The sequence below is a fragment of the Bufo gargarizans genome, chromosome 3 (genome assembly GCF_014858855.1).
Source record: "Bufo gargarizans isolate SCDJY-AF-19 chromosome 3, ASM1485885v1, whole genome shotgun sequence".
Lineage (NCBI taxonomy): Eukaryota > Metazoa > Chordata > Amphibia > Anura > Bufonidae > Bufo > Bufo gargarizans.
Window position 1 is genome coordinate 92,466,926 of NC_058082.1, and position 20,805 is coordinate 92,487,730.

Below are 20,805 nucleotides of genomic sequence, written 5' to 3' on the forward strand. Positions count from 1 at the left end.
CTTGAAGTGGAATTAAAGAGGGCATCCAATATCTAAAATATCCCCCCAAGGCCAGTGCCCATGCATTGCAGACTGCTGTTTGCGGTCCGCAGCCCGGAGCCCTTATGTTCATAGGCATGAGCCCTAAGAGGCACATGCACACGGGGGTATTACATCTATGTATAACCTCTGAGTAGTACAGAACCCTAATACAGCCCCCACAGCTGTCTATGTGTGGGGGGCACTAAGGGGACATAAATACTGTGTGAGGACACTAAATGAAAGTAGCTACTGTGTGCGGGGAACTATGGGGACATAACTACTGTGTAGGGGCACTAAGGGGACATAACTACTGTGTAGGGGCACTAAGGGGACATAACTACTGTGTGGGGGGCACCTAGGGGACATAACTACTGTGTGGGGGGCACTAAGGGGACATAACTACTGTGTGGGGGGCACTAAGGGGACATAACTACTGTGTGGGGGGCACCAAGGGGACATACCTACTGTGTGGGGGGCACTAAGGGGACATAACTACTGTGTGGGGGGGGCACTAAGGGGACATAACTACTGTGTGGGGGGCACTAAGGGGACATAGCTACTGTGTGCGGGGAACTATGGGGACATAACTACTGTGTAGAGGCACTAAGGGGACATAACTACTGTGTGGGGGGCACCAAGGGGACATAACTACTGTGTGGGGGGCACCAAGGGGACATAACTACTGTGTGGGGGGCACCAAGGGGACATAACTACTATGCGGGGGCACTAAATGGACATAACTACTGTGTGGGGGGAACTTAGGGGACATAACTGCTGTGTGGGGGCACTAAGGGACATAACTGCTGTGTGGGGGGCACCAAGGGGACATAACTACTGTGTGTGGGGCACTAAGGGGACATAGCTACTGTGTGGGGGGCACCAAGGAGACATAACTACTGTGTGGGGGCACTAAAGGGACATAACTACTGTGTGGGGGGCACCAAGGGGACTTAACTACTATGTGGGGGCACTAAGGGACATAATTACTGTGTGGGGGGCACTAAGAGGACATAACTACTGTGTGGGGGCACTAAAGGGACATCATTACTGTGTGGGGGCACTAAGGGGACATAACTACTGTGTAGGGGCACTAAGAGGACATAACTACTGTGTGGGGGTCACTAAGGGGACTTAACTACTGTGTAGGGGGCACTAAAGGGACATTACTGTGTGGGGGGCACTAAGAGGACATAACTACTGTGTAGAGGGCACCAATGGGACATAACTACTGTGTGGGGGCACTATGGTGACATAACTATTGTGCGGGGACAACCATGTAACCCCAAGGGGGGAGTGACAATTACTTAAAACATAACTTTTACTGATGAATATTTAAAAGAAAACAAAACCTGCTCCACCTAGGGATAGGTGCGAGCAGTCTTACCAGAACAAATACAGGTACTGGGACCAAATTCTCCTGGTAATTGTCGTTCTCCCCTTGGGGTTACATGGTTATTTTGATTTTTGGAGTGCCTACTGAGCCTGTACACTACATTGCTCTCATTAGTGATTTATATATTGTGTGTGGGGCACTAAGGGGACATAACTATTGTGCGGGGGGAACTAAGGGGACATAACTACTGTGTGGGGGCACTAAGAGGACATTACTGTGTGCGGGCGCTAAGGGGACTTAACTACTGTGTGGGGGCACTAAAAAGACATTACTGAGTGGGGGGCACTAAGGGGACAAAACTACTGTGTAAAGGGCACTAAGGAGACATAACTACAGTGTGGGGGCACTATGGGGACATAACTACTGTGTGGGGGCAGTAAAGGGACATTACTGTGTGGGGGGAAGTAAGGGGACATACCTACTGTGTGGGGGCACTATGGGGACATAACTACTGTGTGGGGGCACTAAAGGGACATTACTGTGTGGGGGCAGTAAGGGGACATAACTACTGTGTGGGGGCACTAGGGGGACATAACTACTGTGGGGGCAGTAAGGGGACATAACTACTGTGTGGGGGCACTAAGGGACATAATTACTATTTGGGGCACTAAAAGGACATAACTACTGTGTGGGGGCACTAAGGGGACATAACTACTGTGTGGGGGCACTAAGGGGACATAACTACTGTGTGGGGGCACTAAGAGGACATTACTGTGTGCGGGCGCTAAGGGGACTTAACTACTGTGTGGGGGCACTAAAGAGACATTACTGAGTGGGGGGCACTAAGGGGACAAAACTACTGTGTAAAGGGCACTAAGGAGACATAACTACAGAGTGTGTGCACTATGGGGACATAACTACTGTGTGGGGGCAGTAAAGGGACATTACTGTGTGGGGGGAAGTAAGGGGACATACCTACTGTGTGGGGGCACTATGGGGACATAACTACTGTGTGGGGGCACTAAAGGGACATTACTGTGTGGGGGCAGTAAGGGGACATAACTACTGTGTGGGGGCACTAGGGGGACATAACTACTGTGGGGGCAGTAAGGGGACATAACTACTGTGTGGGGGCACTAAGGGACATAATTACTATTTGGGGCACTAAAAGGACATAACTACTGTGTGGGGGCACTAAGGGGACATAACTACTGTGTAGGGGGCACTAAAGGGACATAATTGCTGTGTGGGGGCCCTAAGGGACATAACTACTGTGTGGGGAGCACTAAAGGGATAACTATAGTGCGGGGGCACTAAGGGGACATAACTACTGTGTAGGGGCACTAAAGAGACATAATTGCTGAGTGGGGGTACTAAGGGACATAACCACTGTGTGTGGGGCACTAAGGGGACATAACTACTGTGTGGGGGGCACTAAAGAGATAACTATAGTGTGGGGGACACTAAGGGGACATAACTACTGTGCGGGCGCACTAAGGGGGACATAACTATTGTGCGGGGGCACTATGGGGACATAACTACTGTGTGGGGGCAGTAAAGGGACATTACTGTGTGGGGGGAAGTAAGGGGACATACCTACTGTGTGGGGGCACTATGGGGACATAACTACTGTGTGGGGGCACTAAAGGGACATTACTGTGTGGGGGGCAGTAAGGGGACATAACTACTGTGTGGGGGCACTAAGGGACATAATTACTATTTGGGGCACTAAAAGGACATAACTACTGTGTGGGGGCACTAAGGGGACATAACTACTGTGTAGGGGGCACCAAAGGGACATAATTGCTGTGTGGGGGCCCTAAGGGACATAACTACTGTGTGGGGAGCACTAAAGGGATAACTATAGTGCGGGGGCACTAAGGGGACATAACTACTGTGTAGGGGCACTAAAGAGACATAATTGCTGAGTGGGGGCACTAAGGGACATAACCACTGTGTGTGGGGCACTAAGGGGACATAACTACTGTGTGGGGGGCACTAAAGGGATAACTATAGTGTGGGGGACACTAAGGGGACATAACTACTGTGCGGGCGCACTAAGGGGGACATAACTATTGTGCGGGGGCGCTAAGGGGGCTTAACTACTGTGTAGGGGGCACTAAAGGGACACTACTGTGTGAGGGGCACTAAGGGGACATAACTACTGTGTGGAGGGCACTAAGGGACATAACTACTGTGTGGGGGCACTAAGGGGACATAACTACTGAGCAGGGGGAACTAAGGGGGACATAACTACTGTGCAGGGGGAACTAAGGGGGACATAACTACTGTGCAGGGGGAACTAAGGGGGACATAACTACTGTGCAGGGGGAACTAAGGGGGACATAACTACTGTGCAGGGGCACTAAGGGGACATAACTACTGAGCAGGGGGAACTAAGGGGGACATAACTACTGTGCAGGGGGAACTAAGGGGGACATAACTACTGTGCAGGGGCACTAAGGGGACCTAACTACTGCGTAGGGGGCATTAAAGGGACATTACTGTGTGGGGGCACTAAGGGGACATAACTACTGTGTGTGGGGCACTTAAGGGACATTACTGTGTGGGGGGCACTAAGGGGACATAACTACTGTGTGAGGGGCACTGGGTGGGATTGGTGTGTATAGACAGGCATAGGGTTGCCACCCAGCTGGTATCTCGCCAGCAAAGCCGGTATTTTAGTGGCCCTGCCGCTGCTGATAATTTTGTGTGCCCTGGTAATTGGCAAATGGAGTAGCTGAGTGTTTTTTTTTTTTTTTGCAGAAGCAGGGCACACTAATGGGGGCATTATTCTAACTGGGGGCTCTAATGGGGGGCATTATTCTAACTGGGGGCACTAATGGGGGCATTATTCTTACTGGCGGCACAAATGGGTTCATTATTCTTACTGGGGGCAGTAAATGGGGGCATTATTGTAACTGAGGGCTCTAATGGGGGGAATTATTCCAACTGGGGGCACTAATGGGGGGCATTATTCTAACTGGGGGCACTAATGGGGGGCATTAATGGGGGGTATTAATTCTGGGGTGCACTAATGGAGGCATTATTCTTACTTGGGGCACTAATGGGGCATTAATTCTGGGGTGCACAAATGCTGGCATTACTATTCCTGGAAAGCATAAATATTACTGGGGGCACTAATGTGGACAGTATGTATTTTGGAGGGCTCTAATGGGGGCATTACTATTACTGGGGCCACTAATGAGGGAATTATTAATTCTGGGCAGCACTAATGGAGGCATTAATATTATTGGGAGCCACAGTATGATAACACCCCATGTTAAGCCTCGCCCCACAACCACACACCCTTTGGGTGTGGCTTAACTTGGCCGGTATTTTTAATTAGGAAAGGTGGCAACCCTACCTGCGAGACGCCATCACGGCGGGGAACAGGTCCTGTCCTGAGCTTCCAGTCAGCAGCGAGTGTTCACCAATGTGCGAGCAACTGGAGGAGCTGGGTACTTTATTTTTATTTTTTTGCAGAAGCAGAGAAGGGGCACTAATAGGTGCATTATTCCTACTGGGGGCACTAATAGGGGCATTATTCCTACTGGGGGCACTAATAGGGGCATTATTCCTACTGGGGGCACTAATAGGTGCATTATTCCTACTGGGGGCACTAATAGGGGCATTATTCCTACTGGGGGCACTAATAGGGGCATTATTCCTACTGGGGGCACTAATAGGGGCATTATTCCTACTGGGGGCACTAATAGGGGCATTATTCCTACTGGGGGCACTAATAGGGGCATTATTCCTACTGGGGCACTAATAGGGCATTATTCCTACTGGGGGCACTAATAGGTGCATTATTCCTACTGGGGGCACTAATAGGGGCATTATTCCTACTGGGGGCACTAATAGGGCATATTCCTACTGGGGGCACTAATAGGTGCATTATTCCTACTGGGGGCACTAATAGGGGCATTATTCCTACTGGGGCACTAATAGGGGCATTATTCCTACTGGGGGCACTAATAGGTGCATTATTCCTACTGGGGGCACTAATAGGGGCATTATTCCTACTGGGGGCACTAATAGGGGCATTATTCCTACTGGGGGCACTAATAGGGGCATTATTCCTACTGGGGGCACTAATAGGGGCATTATTCCTACTGGGGCAGTAATGGGGGAATTATTCTTCTTGGGGGTACAAATGGGGGGCATTAGTCTTACTAATAGGAGCATTAATTCTGGGGTGCACTAATAGGGGCATTATTAATGCTGGGGGGCACTAATGGGGGCATTATTATTACTGGGGGGCACTAATATTGTTGGGAGGCACAGTATGACAGTGACTTAGCACCCTGTGTTAAGCCACGTCCCGCAACCACACCATCTTTGGGGAGTGGCTTAATTTGGCCGGTATTTTTTGTTGGGAAAGGTGGCAACCCTGAAAGGGCATTGGGCAGAGTCAGAGCCATGGCTTGATGTAAAAAGCAGATTTCCCATGTACGCTGCTGCCCTTCTTTGGCCTTATTAAAAGTTGACAGGTATGATATAATCTATGACAAAAAATACTTTGTGAATGTTACTTTAGTTCCTTTATATAAAACTAGTACTTTTTGAATGTAAAAGAAAAAAAATCGTCACGTGACTCTGGCCTGACGCCTGGACACGTCTAGCAATCCAGGAATGCTCCAGTCCACATCAATGGGATCCTGCCGCCCAACGAGCCACGTGATCAGGGCGCTTCTGACTCAGCGCCATCTAAGGGCCGAAAGGCGAAAACGCAGCCTCACTAACCTAAACTATGCCTGACGTCACTTCCGGAAGAACTCTGTTGCCATAACAACGAGACGCTCCCGGTTAGGAAAGTTTAGAATTAGAGGGTAGAAGTGCGGAGGGGCTGCGGTTTACGCACACGTGCACTGACATGAGGCACAGGCGTCCCCTGCATCCTAAGCATATGATCACTGGGTGTTGTATAGGTCTGCAGCCGCCATTGTACTGATCAGGATTGAAGAGTCCGGGTAAGACTAAACCCCACACTTTACTGACAGGTGGGATGTAGACTGGGAGGGGTGCATCACATGTCACCGCTGAGGGGGGAGTCACTGGTCCTGGTGGCCTGGGCACGCCCAACATATAAAAGTTATTGGAAAACGAAAGTCTATGGCGACCTCGGGTCTTAGACGAATCGTGCGACCAAAAATGTGCAATTATTCTTGAATTTTCTGCAGTGATTATTTGACAGCTGACAAGGTGACCGGTGACGCTGAGGTCTGCCATGTGCAACTGGTGACAAAAAATCCAACAACTTTGGCAAGTCTTGTAATTGTGCCGCCAAGCGGCCACCTTGACAGTTACTACATGTAATGTGACACCGCAATCTACGTGTTGTGTGACCAAAATCAGTGTGTCGCCCCAGACGTATTAGGTAACTGTGCGGTGGGGTGACGTGTCCGCCTCATGGCGCCGCTATGTCAGCACTGGGTGACATCACATACATCCCTGAGCTGCATACATGGGATTTAACAGCTGATGACCTATCCTAGGGTCTGAAAACATCCGGGGCACAAGCCCATTGTGTTGAAATTGCACATTAAAGGCAGGCTTAAAGGGGTGTTCTGGTTTACGCCAATGAAGTGCAGTACTGCAGACTGCAGTCATATAATACAACATTCGGAAACTTTCCAATGTCTGTTATGTTTCATTTCCTCACCACTGCAGAAATCTTTGCTTGGGACCCTGTAATATTGATGGGAGTGGACCCTGGGCAACCCCACAGATCATCCCCCTTGTACTTGATCCGCTACTTGCGGGCTGCGTGGGCATGAGTTCAGTCACTTCTGTGTGCAATCCGGTCCCGCGAGACCCGCCGCGGGAGGTCACTGGTCTCGCGGGATCACGAGCTGCAGGACCGGATTGCGCACCGAAGTGACTGAACTCATGCCCACGCAGCCCGCAAGTAGCGGATCAGCGGAACAAGTACAAGGGGGGTGGGGGGATGATCTGTGGTGGGTTGCCCAGGTCCAATCAATATTAAAGGGCCCTGGAATAGCCAAATAATAATAATAATGATAATTAAAAAAATATGCTACCAGCATAACATTCGGGGCACTGGACAAAACATCCGGGGCTCAAGTCCCGAATGTTTTGACCTAACGACACCCCTGCCTAGGGCTCCCAGCGCCGTCCATTGTGTAGAGGACAGAGCTCCGGAGCAATTACTTCAGTGGGGGCAATGCTGCAGTAATCACTTTAGTGGGGGCAGTACTGCAGTTACCAGCTTGTCCACTACACAATGGATAGAGCTGTGTAATTCTGGCACCAGAGGTATTCCTGAACAGGGGTGTGGGCTGTGAGACTGCCGCCAATCTGATATAATGACGGCCTATTCTAGGAACAGATCATCCTGGAGGCTTCTCCTTACTTTAGCTCAGTTGCCTCGATGAGCTGTTACCTTATAATCTCTTTTTTCTCAGTTCTCCGAGCACTGACATCCTGGTGAACCTGTTATAGACCTGTATTTATGCACAGCAGCCAATCAGAGGAGGCCGAGCTGCAGCCTGAGCCAATAATAGGACAGGGGGCGTGTCACAGACTATAGGCACCGCAGCTCGGCGGTAGTCCCAGATCACAGCTCTGCCCTGATGGAGCTGAGCTAAAAAGCAGGCAAGGAGCACGATATGCGGAAAATCAATAGCAGCTCATCATCCCTGTAGGTGCGACTTCCAGTTATAATTTCCGAGTTCCCGACTGGACAATTGCTTTAAAATCCATATGCACAGAAAGCCGTAGACTGCGGTACGCGGGCATCAGAATTTAGTCTCACAGTGACCGTGATGTACATTCTATACTGACGCCCCATTGACATCTATTAGGCCGTGTATGCCAAAAGTACCCTACACCTTTGCCAGCTGTAACACAGCCTCCATGACGCTGTAGACAGGATGCACACAGAATGGCGGTGCGCAATATGTGTACACCGCAGCGCTAATCATGTCCTTCCGCAGAGCCGTAGAAGTAATGATGGAAGACATGAGGGATCCAGCGACAAGTGATCCAGATATTTACGCCATGGAAGAAGACAGAGCAGCACGCGTGATCCAGAAGGCCTTCCGCAGACTTCTAGTAGGTGGACAGTATTTTGGCTGCCCCTGCACATTCGACGGCCGAAGGTCACATCCTACAATGTAAAGTGGTAAAGACCCAGGGGGAGATCTATCAAACTGGTGTAAAGTAGAACTGGCTTAGTTGCCCATAGCAACCAATCAGATTTCACCTTTCATTTACCAAAGGAGCTGTGAAAAATGAAAGGTGGAATCTGATTGGCATTGGTTGCTATGGGCAACTAAGCCAGTTCTACTTTACACCAGTTTAATGAATCTCCCCACTAATCTAATAACCGATGCGGTCTAGATCATATGTCGATTTTTTTTTTTTTAGGTCATATTGGGTCTTTAGCACTTTAAGTTGTCGGATGTCACTTTTGTATTGGGTGTCACATTGTCATATGGACTGTGCTGCTGTTTCAGCACTTTATGTAGGTAGCCTTGGATTTACCTCATGGTGTGCTGGTTATTTCATGGCATATTCAGCAACTGGCTTTTCTTTAGGCATTTTGCTGGCAATCCAACTGCATGAAAAATGTGGATGGATCCGTCGCTCAGATGAAAACGAATTCCCTTATTGACTTATATAACATAGCAGAAAAATGTTAAAACCACTGTCGCTTGCGTGTTTCGGGCATACAAGCCCTTTACCCTATGAGAAAGGGCTTGCTAGAAAAATCTGATGGAGCTTCAATCTCACTGGTTGCCTGTCACCAGAATACAGTAAAATCATAGGATTTTGTAACATAGATCGCCACTCTCGCATAATGGAAGCTCAACCTTAATAAAACGAAAAATAAAATGAAATAATATACACCGGTAATAAGAATGGGTATTACAAATATATCAATTGTGACACAGTGAGAGGTTTTGTCTGGGAAAACAGGTATTTTCCTCCCAGCATGTGCTGCTGGGCTCATTTACAGCCAAGTGAGGTCAAATACAGGACCGGATTTTAAGTGCCGGTCTGGGTTTTGGCAGCACCTGGCTGTCCTTAAATAGGCAGCTGGGCTCAGAAGCGGGGTCTCTGTGTTGGGATTTGGGATCTGGGAGCCTTGTGTCTGGATGAAGGCTTGCTACCTGTTTGGCGTGAAAACAGGTTGGCGCTGCTATCAGCAAGGACTCTTTGAGGCAGAATTGCCGCATGGTGTGAATTACCACCAACACCGCAAGGTGACTTTTTGCTTGATTAGGACTGCTTGTTTTGTCACTTGCCTAAAGTGTGAATAAAACACTGAACTGTTTGATCCAAAGAACTTGTTGCCGCTATAGTGCGTCCGCTAATGCTGTCTAGTGTCTACCAGAGCTGAAACCCCACACAATGTATTGAATAACTCAAATTCCCACAAGCTCATTAATTAAAACTGAATATGTGCACACACATACGTCACTAAGTCATAAAGAAAGTCATAAATACTGAAATCTATGTCTACAGTCGTGGCCAAAAGTTTTGAGAATGACACAAATATTAGTTTTCACAAAGTGCTAAACTGCTTTTAGATCTTTGTTTCAGTTGTTTCTGTGATGTAGTGAAATATAATTACATGCACTTCATACGTTTCAAAGGCTTTTATCGACAATTACATGACATTTATGCAAAGAGTCAGTATTTGCAGTGTAGGCCCTTCTTTTTCAGGACCTCTGCAATTCGACTGGGCATGCTCTCAATCAACTTCTGGGCCAATTCCTGACTGATAGCAACCCATTCTTTCATAATCACTTCTTGGAGTTTGTCAGAATTAGTGGGTTTTTGTTTGTCCACCCGCCTCTTGAGGATTGACCACAAGTTCTCAATGGGATTAAGATCTGGGGAGTTTCCAGGCCATGGACCCAAAATGTCAATGTTTTGGTCTCCGAGCCACTTAGTTATCACTTTTGCCTTATGGCACGGTGCTCCATCGTGCTGGAAAATGCATTGTTCTTCACCAAACTGTTGTTGGATTGTTGGAAGAAGTTGCTGTTGGAGGGTGTTTTGGTACCATTCTTTATTCATGGCTGTGTTTTTGGGCAAAATTGTGAGTGAGCCAACTCCTTTGGATGAGAAGCAACCCCACACATGAATGGTCTCAGGATGCTTTACTGTTGGCATGACACAGGACTGATTGTAGCGCTCACCTTTTCTTCTCCGGACAAGCCTTTTTCTGTCACGGCTGAGGATGGGGAAAACCCTCAGCCGTGCGATGACAGAGGATGGTAGTCACGACTTGGCCAGAACCACAGAATTAGGGAGCAGGTCACCTCCTATTGCTTCCCTAATCTGACCCTAACTCCTAGCGACATGAGCCGACCTTGAAGGTAGGAGGGCTCATGCTCTGGAACCTCGGGTCCCTACTAGCCCTCCGCAGGTCCCTAAGCTAGGAGCTGGGTAGACTACCTGTTCCTCCTGGACATGGAGAAATAGGAGTCTAAAGATGGCCAAACTATAAGGACAGGGGAAACGGAAACAGTAGTATGGCAATGGCAGGTAAGTGCAACTAGTACTAACACTTACCTGCCACAGACACAGAGCCTGGGACCCAAGTATCAGTGCTACTGTCCACAAACACAAAAGACAGAGCACACACACCACACAGGACACCAGGAAACCATACATTGCAATAAATAGACATGACACACAAACACATCCTCAGAACATCGTGTATAACAATACATAACAATTTGTTTATGACCACAAGGGTGGCCCCCACTGGCAGATGGAATTACCAGGAGGGTGTCTCAAGCAAAGCATGGCTGAAGAACCCCTCAGCTTCTGATCTCCCAAAGAGGCTTTATAGCCCAAAGTGGCCACACCCACACAGACACACACAGGAGAGGGAATTAACCCTTCCAACACTAACCAGGGAGTGAAAACCACTTAAAGGGGAAGTGTCCAAATGAAGATCACACTGCAGCTGTTACCGCAGGCAACGACATGGGTGGCAACCATGTCCTGGGAGTCAGCCAAAAGGCCGAGACACTGCAACCACATGTACATCATACCAAACGTTGCCACGGGCAGCCACAGTGAAGGGAAGAGTCACAGTGCACACCATACATAAACCTTCGTGCACACCAGACATACAAAGTGCATTACATACACACACACCTAACAGAGAGGTTGCTAGGTGCAACCGCATGAACATTGCCGCAAGCTGCCTAGCACTAGCTCAGGCTGCTATACTGCGACAATCCCAAACGACTTGTTGCCCGCAGCAACCACAAGTGAGGCAACACACTAGCGGCCCTCACCTGTGGTTCAACAATCAAATCCAAACCGCAGGCAACAGCCTGCGGTTCAGGAGTCACGACCATGACCATGGCCGTGACACTCCCACCCCTCAAAGCCCCCCCACCAAAAAAAGGAAACTGGTGCGGGACCCAACAAGGGGATAGGAGAAGGGAAAAAATAGGGATCAGTGTCAGCGAGTCTCCTCAGGACTAATGCCAGCCCGGAGAGACCGCACTGAACACTGCATCCACTCTCAGCAAATGGTTCCCACAAAGTCGCTGCCAGCATGCATCCTCTCCCAGCACACACTAAAGCCAGTCCAACGAGGCCTGCAGCCAGCCACACCGACACAGGTGAGAGAACCACTGAGACGTGGACGAGGAGAGACCCAACCACTAGTGTCAGTTCACAGACACTGCAGCAACAGCCACAGAGAACTGCACAGTATCAGGGTTCCCCTTTCACCCTCCCTCCGGAGGATAAGCATGTGTGCCAGAAAGCGGCAGGCACCACATGCTGCGCCCTCTTCCGAAGACGGGATACTTCCATCCCTCAAAGCTCCTCCCAACAAAAAAATGGAAAAGTTGGTGAGGCATAAAAAACAATGGGAGGGGGGGAAGGGAATGACAAACAAGGGGACACCAACACGGACAACGGTGAGAAGGAATGGCGGGGAAAAGCCACTCACCGCACCGTCAGAGGCGAAACCCCCATAACGCTCTCCCTCCGGAGAACGCGCATGCACCCCATCAGCTTGGCGATGCATGCTTCACCCTCTTTCGAGGGAATGCCATGTGAGGAGCCTTTGTGGTCATACTGTCACGGCTGAGGATGGGGAAAACCCTCAGCCGTGCGATGACAGAGGATGGTAGTCACGACTTGGCCAGAACCACAGAATTAGGGAGCAGGTCACCTCCTATTGCTTCCCTAATCTGACCCTAACTCCTAGCGACATGAGCCGACCTTGAAGGTAGGAGGGCTCATGCTCTGGAACCTCGGGTCCCTACTAGCCCTCTGCAGGTCCCTAAGCTAGGAGCTGGGTAGACTACCTGTTCCTCCTGGACATGGAGAAATAGGAGTCTAAAGATGGCCAAACTATAAGGACAGGGGAAACGGAAACAGTAGTATGGCAATGGCAGGTAAGTGCAACTAGTGCTAACACTTACCTGCCACAGACACAGAGCCTGGGACCCAAGTATCAGTGCTGCTGTCCACAAACACAAAAGACAGAGCACACACACCACACAGGACACCAGGAAACCATACACTGCAATAAATAGACATGACACACAAACACATCCTCAGAACATCGTGTATAACAATACATAACAATTTGTTTATGACCACAAGGGTGGCCCCCACTGGCAGATGGAATTACCAGGAGGGTGTCTCAAGCAAAGCATGGCTGAAGAACCCCTCAGCTTCTGATCTCCCAAAGAGGCTTTATAGCCCAAAGTGGCCACACCCACACAGACACACACAGGAGAGGGAATTAACCCTTCCAACACTAACCAGGGAGTGAAAACCACTTAAAGGGGAAGTGTCCAAATGAAGATCACACTGCAGCTGTTACCGCAGGCAACGACATGGGTGGCAACCATGTCCTGGGAGTCAGCCAAAAGGCCGAGACACTGCCACCACATGTACATCATACCAAACGTTGCCACGGGCAGCCACAGTGAAGGGAAGAGTCACAGTGCACACCAAACATAAACTTCGTGCACACCAGACATACAAAGTGCATTACATACACACACACCTAACAGAGAGGTTGCTAGGTGCAACCGCATGAACATTGCCGCAAGCTGCCTAGCACTAGCTCAGGCTGCTATACTGCAACAATACCAAACGACTTGTTGCCCGCGGCAACCACAAGTGAGGCAACACACTAGCGGCCCTCACCTGTGGTTGAACAACCAAATCCAAACCGCAGACAACAGCATGCGGTTCAGGAGTCACGACCATGACCATGGCCGTGACATTTTCCTGATGCCCCAAACAATCGGAAAGAGGCTTCATCGGAGAATATGACTTTGCCCCAGTCCTCAGCAGTCCATTCACCATATTTTCTGCAGAAGATCAATCTGTCCCTGATGTTTTTTTGGGAGAGAAGTGGCTTCTTTGCTGCCCTTCTTGACACCAGGCCATCTTCCAAAAGTCTTTGCCTCACTGTGCGTGCAGATGCGCTCACACCTGCCTGTTGCCATTCCTGAGCAAGCTCTGCACTGGTGGCACTCCGATCCCGCAGCTGAATCCTCTTTAGGAGACGATCCTGGCGCTTGCTGGACTTTCTTGGACGCCCTGAAGCCTTCTTAACAAGAATTGAACCTCTTTCCTTGAAGTTCTTGATGATCCTATAAATTGTTGATTGAGGTGCAATCTTAGTAGCCACAATATCCTTGCCTGTGAAGCCATTTTTATGCAACGCAATGATGGCTGCACGTGTTTCTTTGCAGGTCACCATGGTTAACAATGGAAGAACAATGATTTCAAGCATCACCCTCCTTTTAACAGGTCAAGTCTGCCATTTTAACCCAATCAGCCTGACATAATGATCTCCAGCCTTGTGCTCGTCAACATTCTCACCTGAGTTAACAAGACGATTACTGAAATGATCTCAGCAGGTCCTTTAATGACAGCAATGAAATGCAGTGGAAAGGTTTTTTTGGGATTAAGTTAATTTTCATGGCAAAGAAGGACTATGCAATTCATCTGATCACTCTTCATAACATTCTGGAGTATATGCAAATTGCTATTCTAAAAACTTAAGCAGCAACTTTTCCAATTTCCAATATTTATGTAATTCTCAAAAGTTTTGGCCACGACTGTACACATACTGAGTGATGAATAATGCCATGGGTGGTATCACTGTATAGTAGTGGTTGAGTTAAAGTTTTATTTTATTTTTGTTTCGAGTTTTTTGTCTATGTTTCTTTTTAATTACTGGATTCCTGTATACTTTAATTACTGAGCTTGTGGGGGGTCGAGTTAATTAATAAATTGGTATATTTGCAATATCTTGTAATCATCCCGTTTAATTATATATATTATTTCATTGTATTTATTTTTTTATTATGGTTGAACTGCCATTATTCTTGAGTGAAAAATACATATTAAAAACTGATCTTTAGGGCTCATTCACACTAGCAGTCAGCACCTCTCTGGCACAGCCTGCTAGTGGATGTCAGTATAGCACTAACTTTAAAATAGATTGCACTACAGGAATAGTGCAATGTATTTTAGAAGCAAATCAAAAGATCACCTAGTATAGTCCCCTTGTGGTACTATTAAGCTATGTACATCTTCAGGGATAAAAAAAAATTATGATTACATTTTACTTATTTTGGGCTAAAAATCATTTTTTAAATTGGTCTTTATTAGAAATATTGAGCCATTCTGTCACAAAGGGTTAACTGTTTTTTTTTAACTGTGTGACTGGTACTTTCACTTTGTGCCGTCATCTAATAACCCTTATCTCTAAATTGCTGAAAGCTCATAAACACTTATTTAAGCCACATTCTTATCAGTACCATCAGAATTAAGCTTTAATTAGTGTTTATAAGGTCAGAGATCACAGATAAGGAGCCCGTCACCTCCGTGCCTGACAGAGCAGAGAGAAAATACAGATCCTGCAAGTAGATAAACTCAAAGCTGTGCAGGGAAAACTGCTCATCATTTGTAACAAAGACCAACTGAAAAAAATGATTTTTAGCTCAAAATGAATACAATGTAATAATTTAAAAAAATGCCACCAAAGGTGTACATAGCCTTTTAAATGGTTAAAAAAATTTTTTTTTAAAGTTTCATGAAATAAAAAATGTAAAAATAAAAATCTCCACATATTTGGTCTTACCGCAAACATCAATCATGTAATTTGTCCTGTATGGTGAATGCTGTATAAAAAAAACAACAACAAAAAATGAATTGCTGCGTTTTGATTATTCACCACCAAAAAAATTATTAGAAAGCAATTAAAAAGTGTTATTTACCCCAAAATGATAACAATGAAAACTACAAGTCTTCCTACAAAAATCAAGCCCTCACACAGCTTCGTGCAAAGAAAAAAAAAAAAGTTATGGGTCTTGGGTTTCGACGATGCAAAAACATTTTCTTTAAAAAAAAAGTTTTTACTGTGCAAAAGTAGTGAAATGTAAAAAACAACTATTGGGGTCACTTATTAAGCTGGTGTAAAGTAGAACTGGCTTAGTCGCCCACAGAAACCAATCAGATTCCACCTTTCATTTTTGACAGCTCCTTTGGAAAATGAATGGTGGAATCTGATTGGTCGCTATGGGCAACTAAGCCAGTTCTACTTTACACCAGTTTGATAAGTGACCCCATATATGTATTTGGTATCACTGTACTGAGCCAGAGAATACCGTACATTTATTGTGTTATTTATGCTGAAAAATGAACTTGGCAAAATGTATACACTCAATGGCAGTATTGCTGTTTTTCCCATCCTCCTCCCAGAAACATTTAATCGGTAAGTTGTGTACCCCAATATTGGAAAAATAAAAAAGTTATGGCTCTTGGATGGTAATTACTTAAAAATTAAAAAAATTAATATGTTGTTTGGTTATTAAGGCCCAAAACAGACTGGTCACTAAGGGGTTAGACGCTATTAACTCCTTTTTGCCCTTTATTACTTTATTATAAACCTTTTTTAAACTTTTTTTTATTTCAGGACGTAAATGTTTTCAGATATTTTAAAAATCTTCTCAGCTTCAAAGGCCAAGGGGATCCAAAACTTTTGCTGAAGTGCATTAATCCCAGAGAGGTGAGGACGCGATTCCGTTCTTTTCCATAGACTTCAGAGATTGTGTTCTGTGGCTGGTAACGCTGTGACGTGACCTCTAAGGAACGCTGCGTGGCACACACAGGGGTACAGAACTGTTTTTGGTATTAGTTTTTAATGCCGGAGGCCAGGAACAACAGATGTGTGGTGTTTGTGTAGTGTCCTTAGGCCTCTCTCACATGTCTGGGTCCATGATGACATCGTGTGTCCTTTTTTTGCCTTCCATGTGTCCTCTGTATTCTACGGACACTGCTAGGCTGAAAATTTGTTTCCAGACCATCTCCTACCAATGGTCTATGAAAATCAGTGTCAGAACACGGCTGCTTATGTCCTATCCTGTGGATTGTAGAAAAAAACCTTTTAAATGAATAAAATAGAACAAATTGGAGAGTGTCTTTAAGGATCACGCCTTTCTCTATAGACTTGTTTGAAGCAAGAAAAAAAAACAAAAAACTCCTCAGACTGACTAATGAAAATCACTACAGCGCGCCCAGTATTGACTGGTAAAGAGCAGTCACTGGGGAGCAGCACCCTGTATGTGTACGGAGGGCGGTATCTTTCATCCTACTGACCTCCACTGTGTCACCTTTCTAAGTGCCTCGTAGAAGCCACAGTATAAAGTCTTAAAGGGAATGTGTCCTCAGAAAAGGACCTATTGTTTAATTTAGATCATGTTTATATTTTCAAATAATTTTTGGTGATGTTATTTTTAATTGTCCATGTCACTATTTATATTAAAAAAACACATAAAATCCTGCAGTTTTTGCACTGGCCACTCAGCCTTAACATTGGCGCCACTTCTTGGTCTGCACAGATCACTTTACTGCAGTTATTTTCTGATCATCGCAGTCAGTATTACAATGACAGATAGCACCTGCATATAGATAACACAGGGTCCACCCTTCACAACAGCTGATGTATTACAGCTTGTCTACTCCTGACCTCTGCGCAGGGCACAGAGCATAGCTAGAAAACTGTAAGAAAAACGATGGTTTTATTTGACAGAAAAAAAAAGTTCTAGGTGACACATTCCCTTTAAAAGGAACCTGTCACCCTGATTTTGGACTATTATCTACAGTGGTACATGAGTAGTGCTGCAGATAAGTATATTATTTCCCCGCTGTCAGCACTGAAAGCTGCAGTGAAATACACAGTTAGGACTGCTGGGCTGGGCTAACATAATGGAGAGGACTCATGTGCGCGTGCGCAGCAGTCCTGACAATGTGCTTTAACACAGCTCCGAGCGCGGGCAGCAGGATAATAATAGTGATCTGGACTCCAGTATCTGCAGCACTACTCATGTGATCCAGTGGTCCAGAATCGGGTGACAGATTCCCTTTAATGGCAGATAATGCTATATACATTACAGAGCCCAGAGGGGCTTAAAGGGGGTTATCTGATACTAACAGCGTGGCCCAGACCTGTCCGGGTGATGTTCACTTGGTCCCTGCCTCTGAATCCGCTCTGTTGGGCTAATGGGCCGTCAGTTCCGCTCCCAACATCCGGAGGACACATGCACACATTGCGGAATACGTGCAGATTTTCCCGCCGCATTCCTTTACGGAAAAACCGCAGCATATTACAATATCGGCAAAGATTACACAGATCTCATGTACACATTGCAGATTTTTTTTTCTTTGCAGCAGGACCGGTGCAAGGATTTTTGCCAACACAAGCGAAGCTACATTTTGGCACCCCCCCCCCCCGTAGCTCACCTGGCCCTGGTCCCGTCTGCACTAGCTGGCTTCTGCTCTCTGTGGTCCTGGTATCTTCTCTCTGCTTCAGACAATCGCTGGTTTGAGGACCGTATTTTTCGCCCTCTGAGACTCACCTAGGTTTTAGAGGGGGATAATATGAAAAAAATATTTTCCATTACACCTCAAGTCAGACCAGCAATCAGACCCCCAATGTTCATCAGACCTCAGCTCACAGCCCCAATCAGACCCCCAATGTTACTCAGACCTCAGATCAGACCCCCATGTCAGACATCATCCCCCATCCATCAGCCCCCCATTTCAGCCATCATACCCCATGTCACATTTCTCCCCCTCCATGTCACATTTTTCCGCCCTCCCCCAGGCTGCGCCCTAAGGCAGTCTCTTGGTCTGCCTTATGGTAGCACCGGCCCTGCTTTGCAGTACTTGACCTGCATTACGGATTTCAAAATCCGCAGCATTTCATTTATGTTTGCAGTTTTAGCTGCGGGTTTCGCCCTTTTCAGTGGACGAGAGCTGTGGCAAAACCGCATCAAATCCACAACAAAAAACGCTATTAGACATTGCGGATTTTGGTGCGGATATGCTGCAGAAACGCACATAAATCCGCGGATTCATGCGGATCTTATGTGTGTTCACCCGCCCTTGTGTGCAGGGTTATTCCCATCTGGACATGTAAGTGAATGGCTCAGTGGTTAGCACTGGTTCCTTGCAGCGCTGGGGTCCTAGGTATCCGACCAAGGACCGCATGGCTTTCCTCCAAGTTCTCCGGTTTCTCACTCTCCAAAGACATACTGATAGGGAGCTTAGATTGTGAGCCCCATTGGGGACAGCGTGATGCTAATGTCTGTAAAGCGCTGCGGAATATAGTAGCGCTATATAAGTGCATAAAATAAAGAAAGAAATGGAGAGAGCCAGACATGTGCAGCCACCTCTCCATTCACAGCAGCCGCGAGAAGGGGCCCTGTTATCGAAATGAGGTGGGACTCGCACCTTTCGGACATTGATGACATATGTGCCCAGATGGGAATACCCTTCCTACTACACTGAATCTCCCAGGAGTCTCTTGTAGCCGCAGAATGTATATGACGTTGTTGTGCAAGTAGCTGTCCCCCCCCCCCCCCCGAAACAGCGCCTCTCTTGTTCCTAGGCTAAAGCGGGTATTGCAGTTCAGCTCCATGCAAGTAAGTGGAGCAACAGGTATAATACTAGACACAAGTGCAAAGATAAAACATCCCATAATAATTCTTGTATTTAAATTCCAGAGCAAACCCAACGTATATCCAGCAATAATAATTCCAGCCGCAGGATTCGTGGGTGAAACGTCACCTTTATATGTCCATTAAAAACCGAGTAAGCGCCGGAGGTATGAAGCAGGCGACGTAATGGACGTATAAGAGCTCATGCACACGACCATAGTTTCCATTCATGTGCTGTCTGCATTTTTTGCGGATTGTCCATGGACCCATTTATAAAAAAAAAACGACGGCACATGGATGTCATCCCTATGCTGTCCGCGTCCATCTGTCCATTCCGCAAATTACAGAGCATGACCTATTCTTGTCTGTAGTCATTTCTAGGGATGGGAGAGAGAAAAATGTGGATTGCACAAGGAAAGCATCTGTACTTTGCAGATCTGTGGTTTGCAGATCGTAATACGGACATGGTCGTGTGCATGAGGCCTAAAGAACTCCAGCTGCTGGAATTTGTATATCAGACTCCTGTTTTCTGATCATACCCTGGTTTCATACACAGCACTATTCTGAAATTTGGTCTGGTATTTTCAAAGAGCATCTGTCAGCAGTTTTGTACCTATGACACTGGCTGACCTGTTACATGTGCGCTTGGCAGCTGAAGACATCTGTGTTGGTCCCATCTTCATATTTACCCGCATTGCTGAGAAAAATGATGTTTTATTATATGCAAATGAGCCTCTAGGAGCAACGGGGGCGTTACCATTACACCTAGAGGCTCTGCTCTCTCTGATCACTTTTACACTGCCTGGTCCTGTCAAAGTACAGAGGGAGCAGCAGTTGCAGAGAGAGCAGAGCCTCTAGGTGTAATGGTAACGCCCTCGTTGCTCCTAGAGGCTCATTTGCATATATTCTAACCTCATATTTCTCAACAATGCGGACACATATGAAGATGGGACCAACACAGATCTCTTCAGCTGCCAAGTGCACATGTAACAGGTCAGCCAATGTCATAGGTACAAAACTGCTGACAGATTCCCTTTAATGCCATTTTATGGAAGCTAAAAATGCTTCTGCCAGAAATTACTGACTACATCGAAGTATTAAACCCACTGAAAACAATGTGTTCTGTTGGGGGGGGGATTTTTGTTTATAGCACAGCATTCAGTTGGGTATAGTCTTGAAAAACTGATTATAAAATTACACCAAAAATGTTATGAAAAAGCTAATAAAACACTGGCAATGAGGCAAAATGGGCCTGTGACCGAGACCTCCGAGCAGCAGTGGCCTCAGCACTGTGGTACAGGAGGCATCTAACACGGCTTTTCTCTTACAGGCAGGACTTATTGATGCGGCCGCTGGAGTACACGTCAGGTTCAGACTAGGAGGGGTAACTATTCTCTTTATTTGACAATTTCAGAAACATATGCACATACGGTATAAATAAACTGCAGGACATCTCATGTTTCTTTCCAG

At 46.8% G+C, this 20,805-nt stretch overlaps 1 protein-coding gene across 2 annotated transcripts in view; it reads left to right on the top strand.

Moving 5' to 3' along the window:
• The first annotated feature begins 6,177 nt into the window (after window positions 1–6,177).
• Window positions 6,178–20,805, top strand: part of C3H11orf65 (chromosome 3 C11orf65 homolog) — a 37,984-nt gene continuing 23,356 nt past the window's right edge. For both annotated transcript variants that reach the window (XM_044284055.1, XM_044284056.1), the window contains exons 1-4: window positions 6,178–6,330; window positions 8,317–8,434; window positions 16,311–16,403; window positions 20,666–20,719. In XM_044284055.1, the coding sequence (XP_044139990.1) occupies window positions 8,330–8,434; window positions 16,311–16,403; window positions 20,666–20,719 (252 nt within the window). In that variant the 5' untranslated portion in view covers window positions 6,178–6,330; window positions 8,317–8,329. The remainder of the gene's footprint in view (window positions 6,331–8,316; window positions 8,435–16,310; window positions 16,404–20,665; window positions 20,720–20,805) is intronic.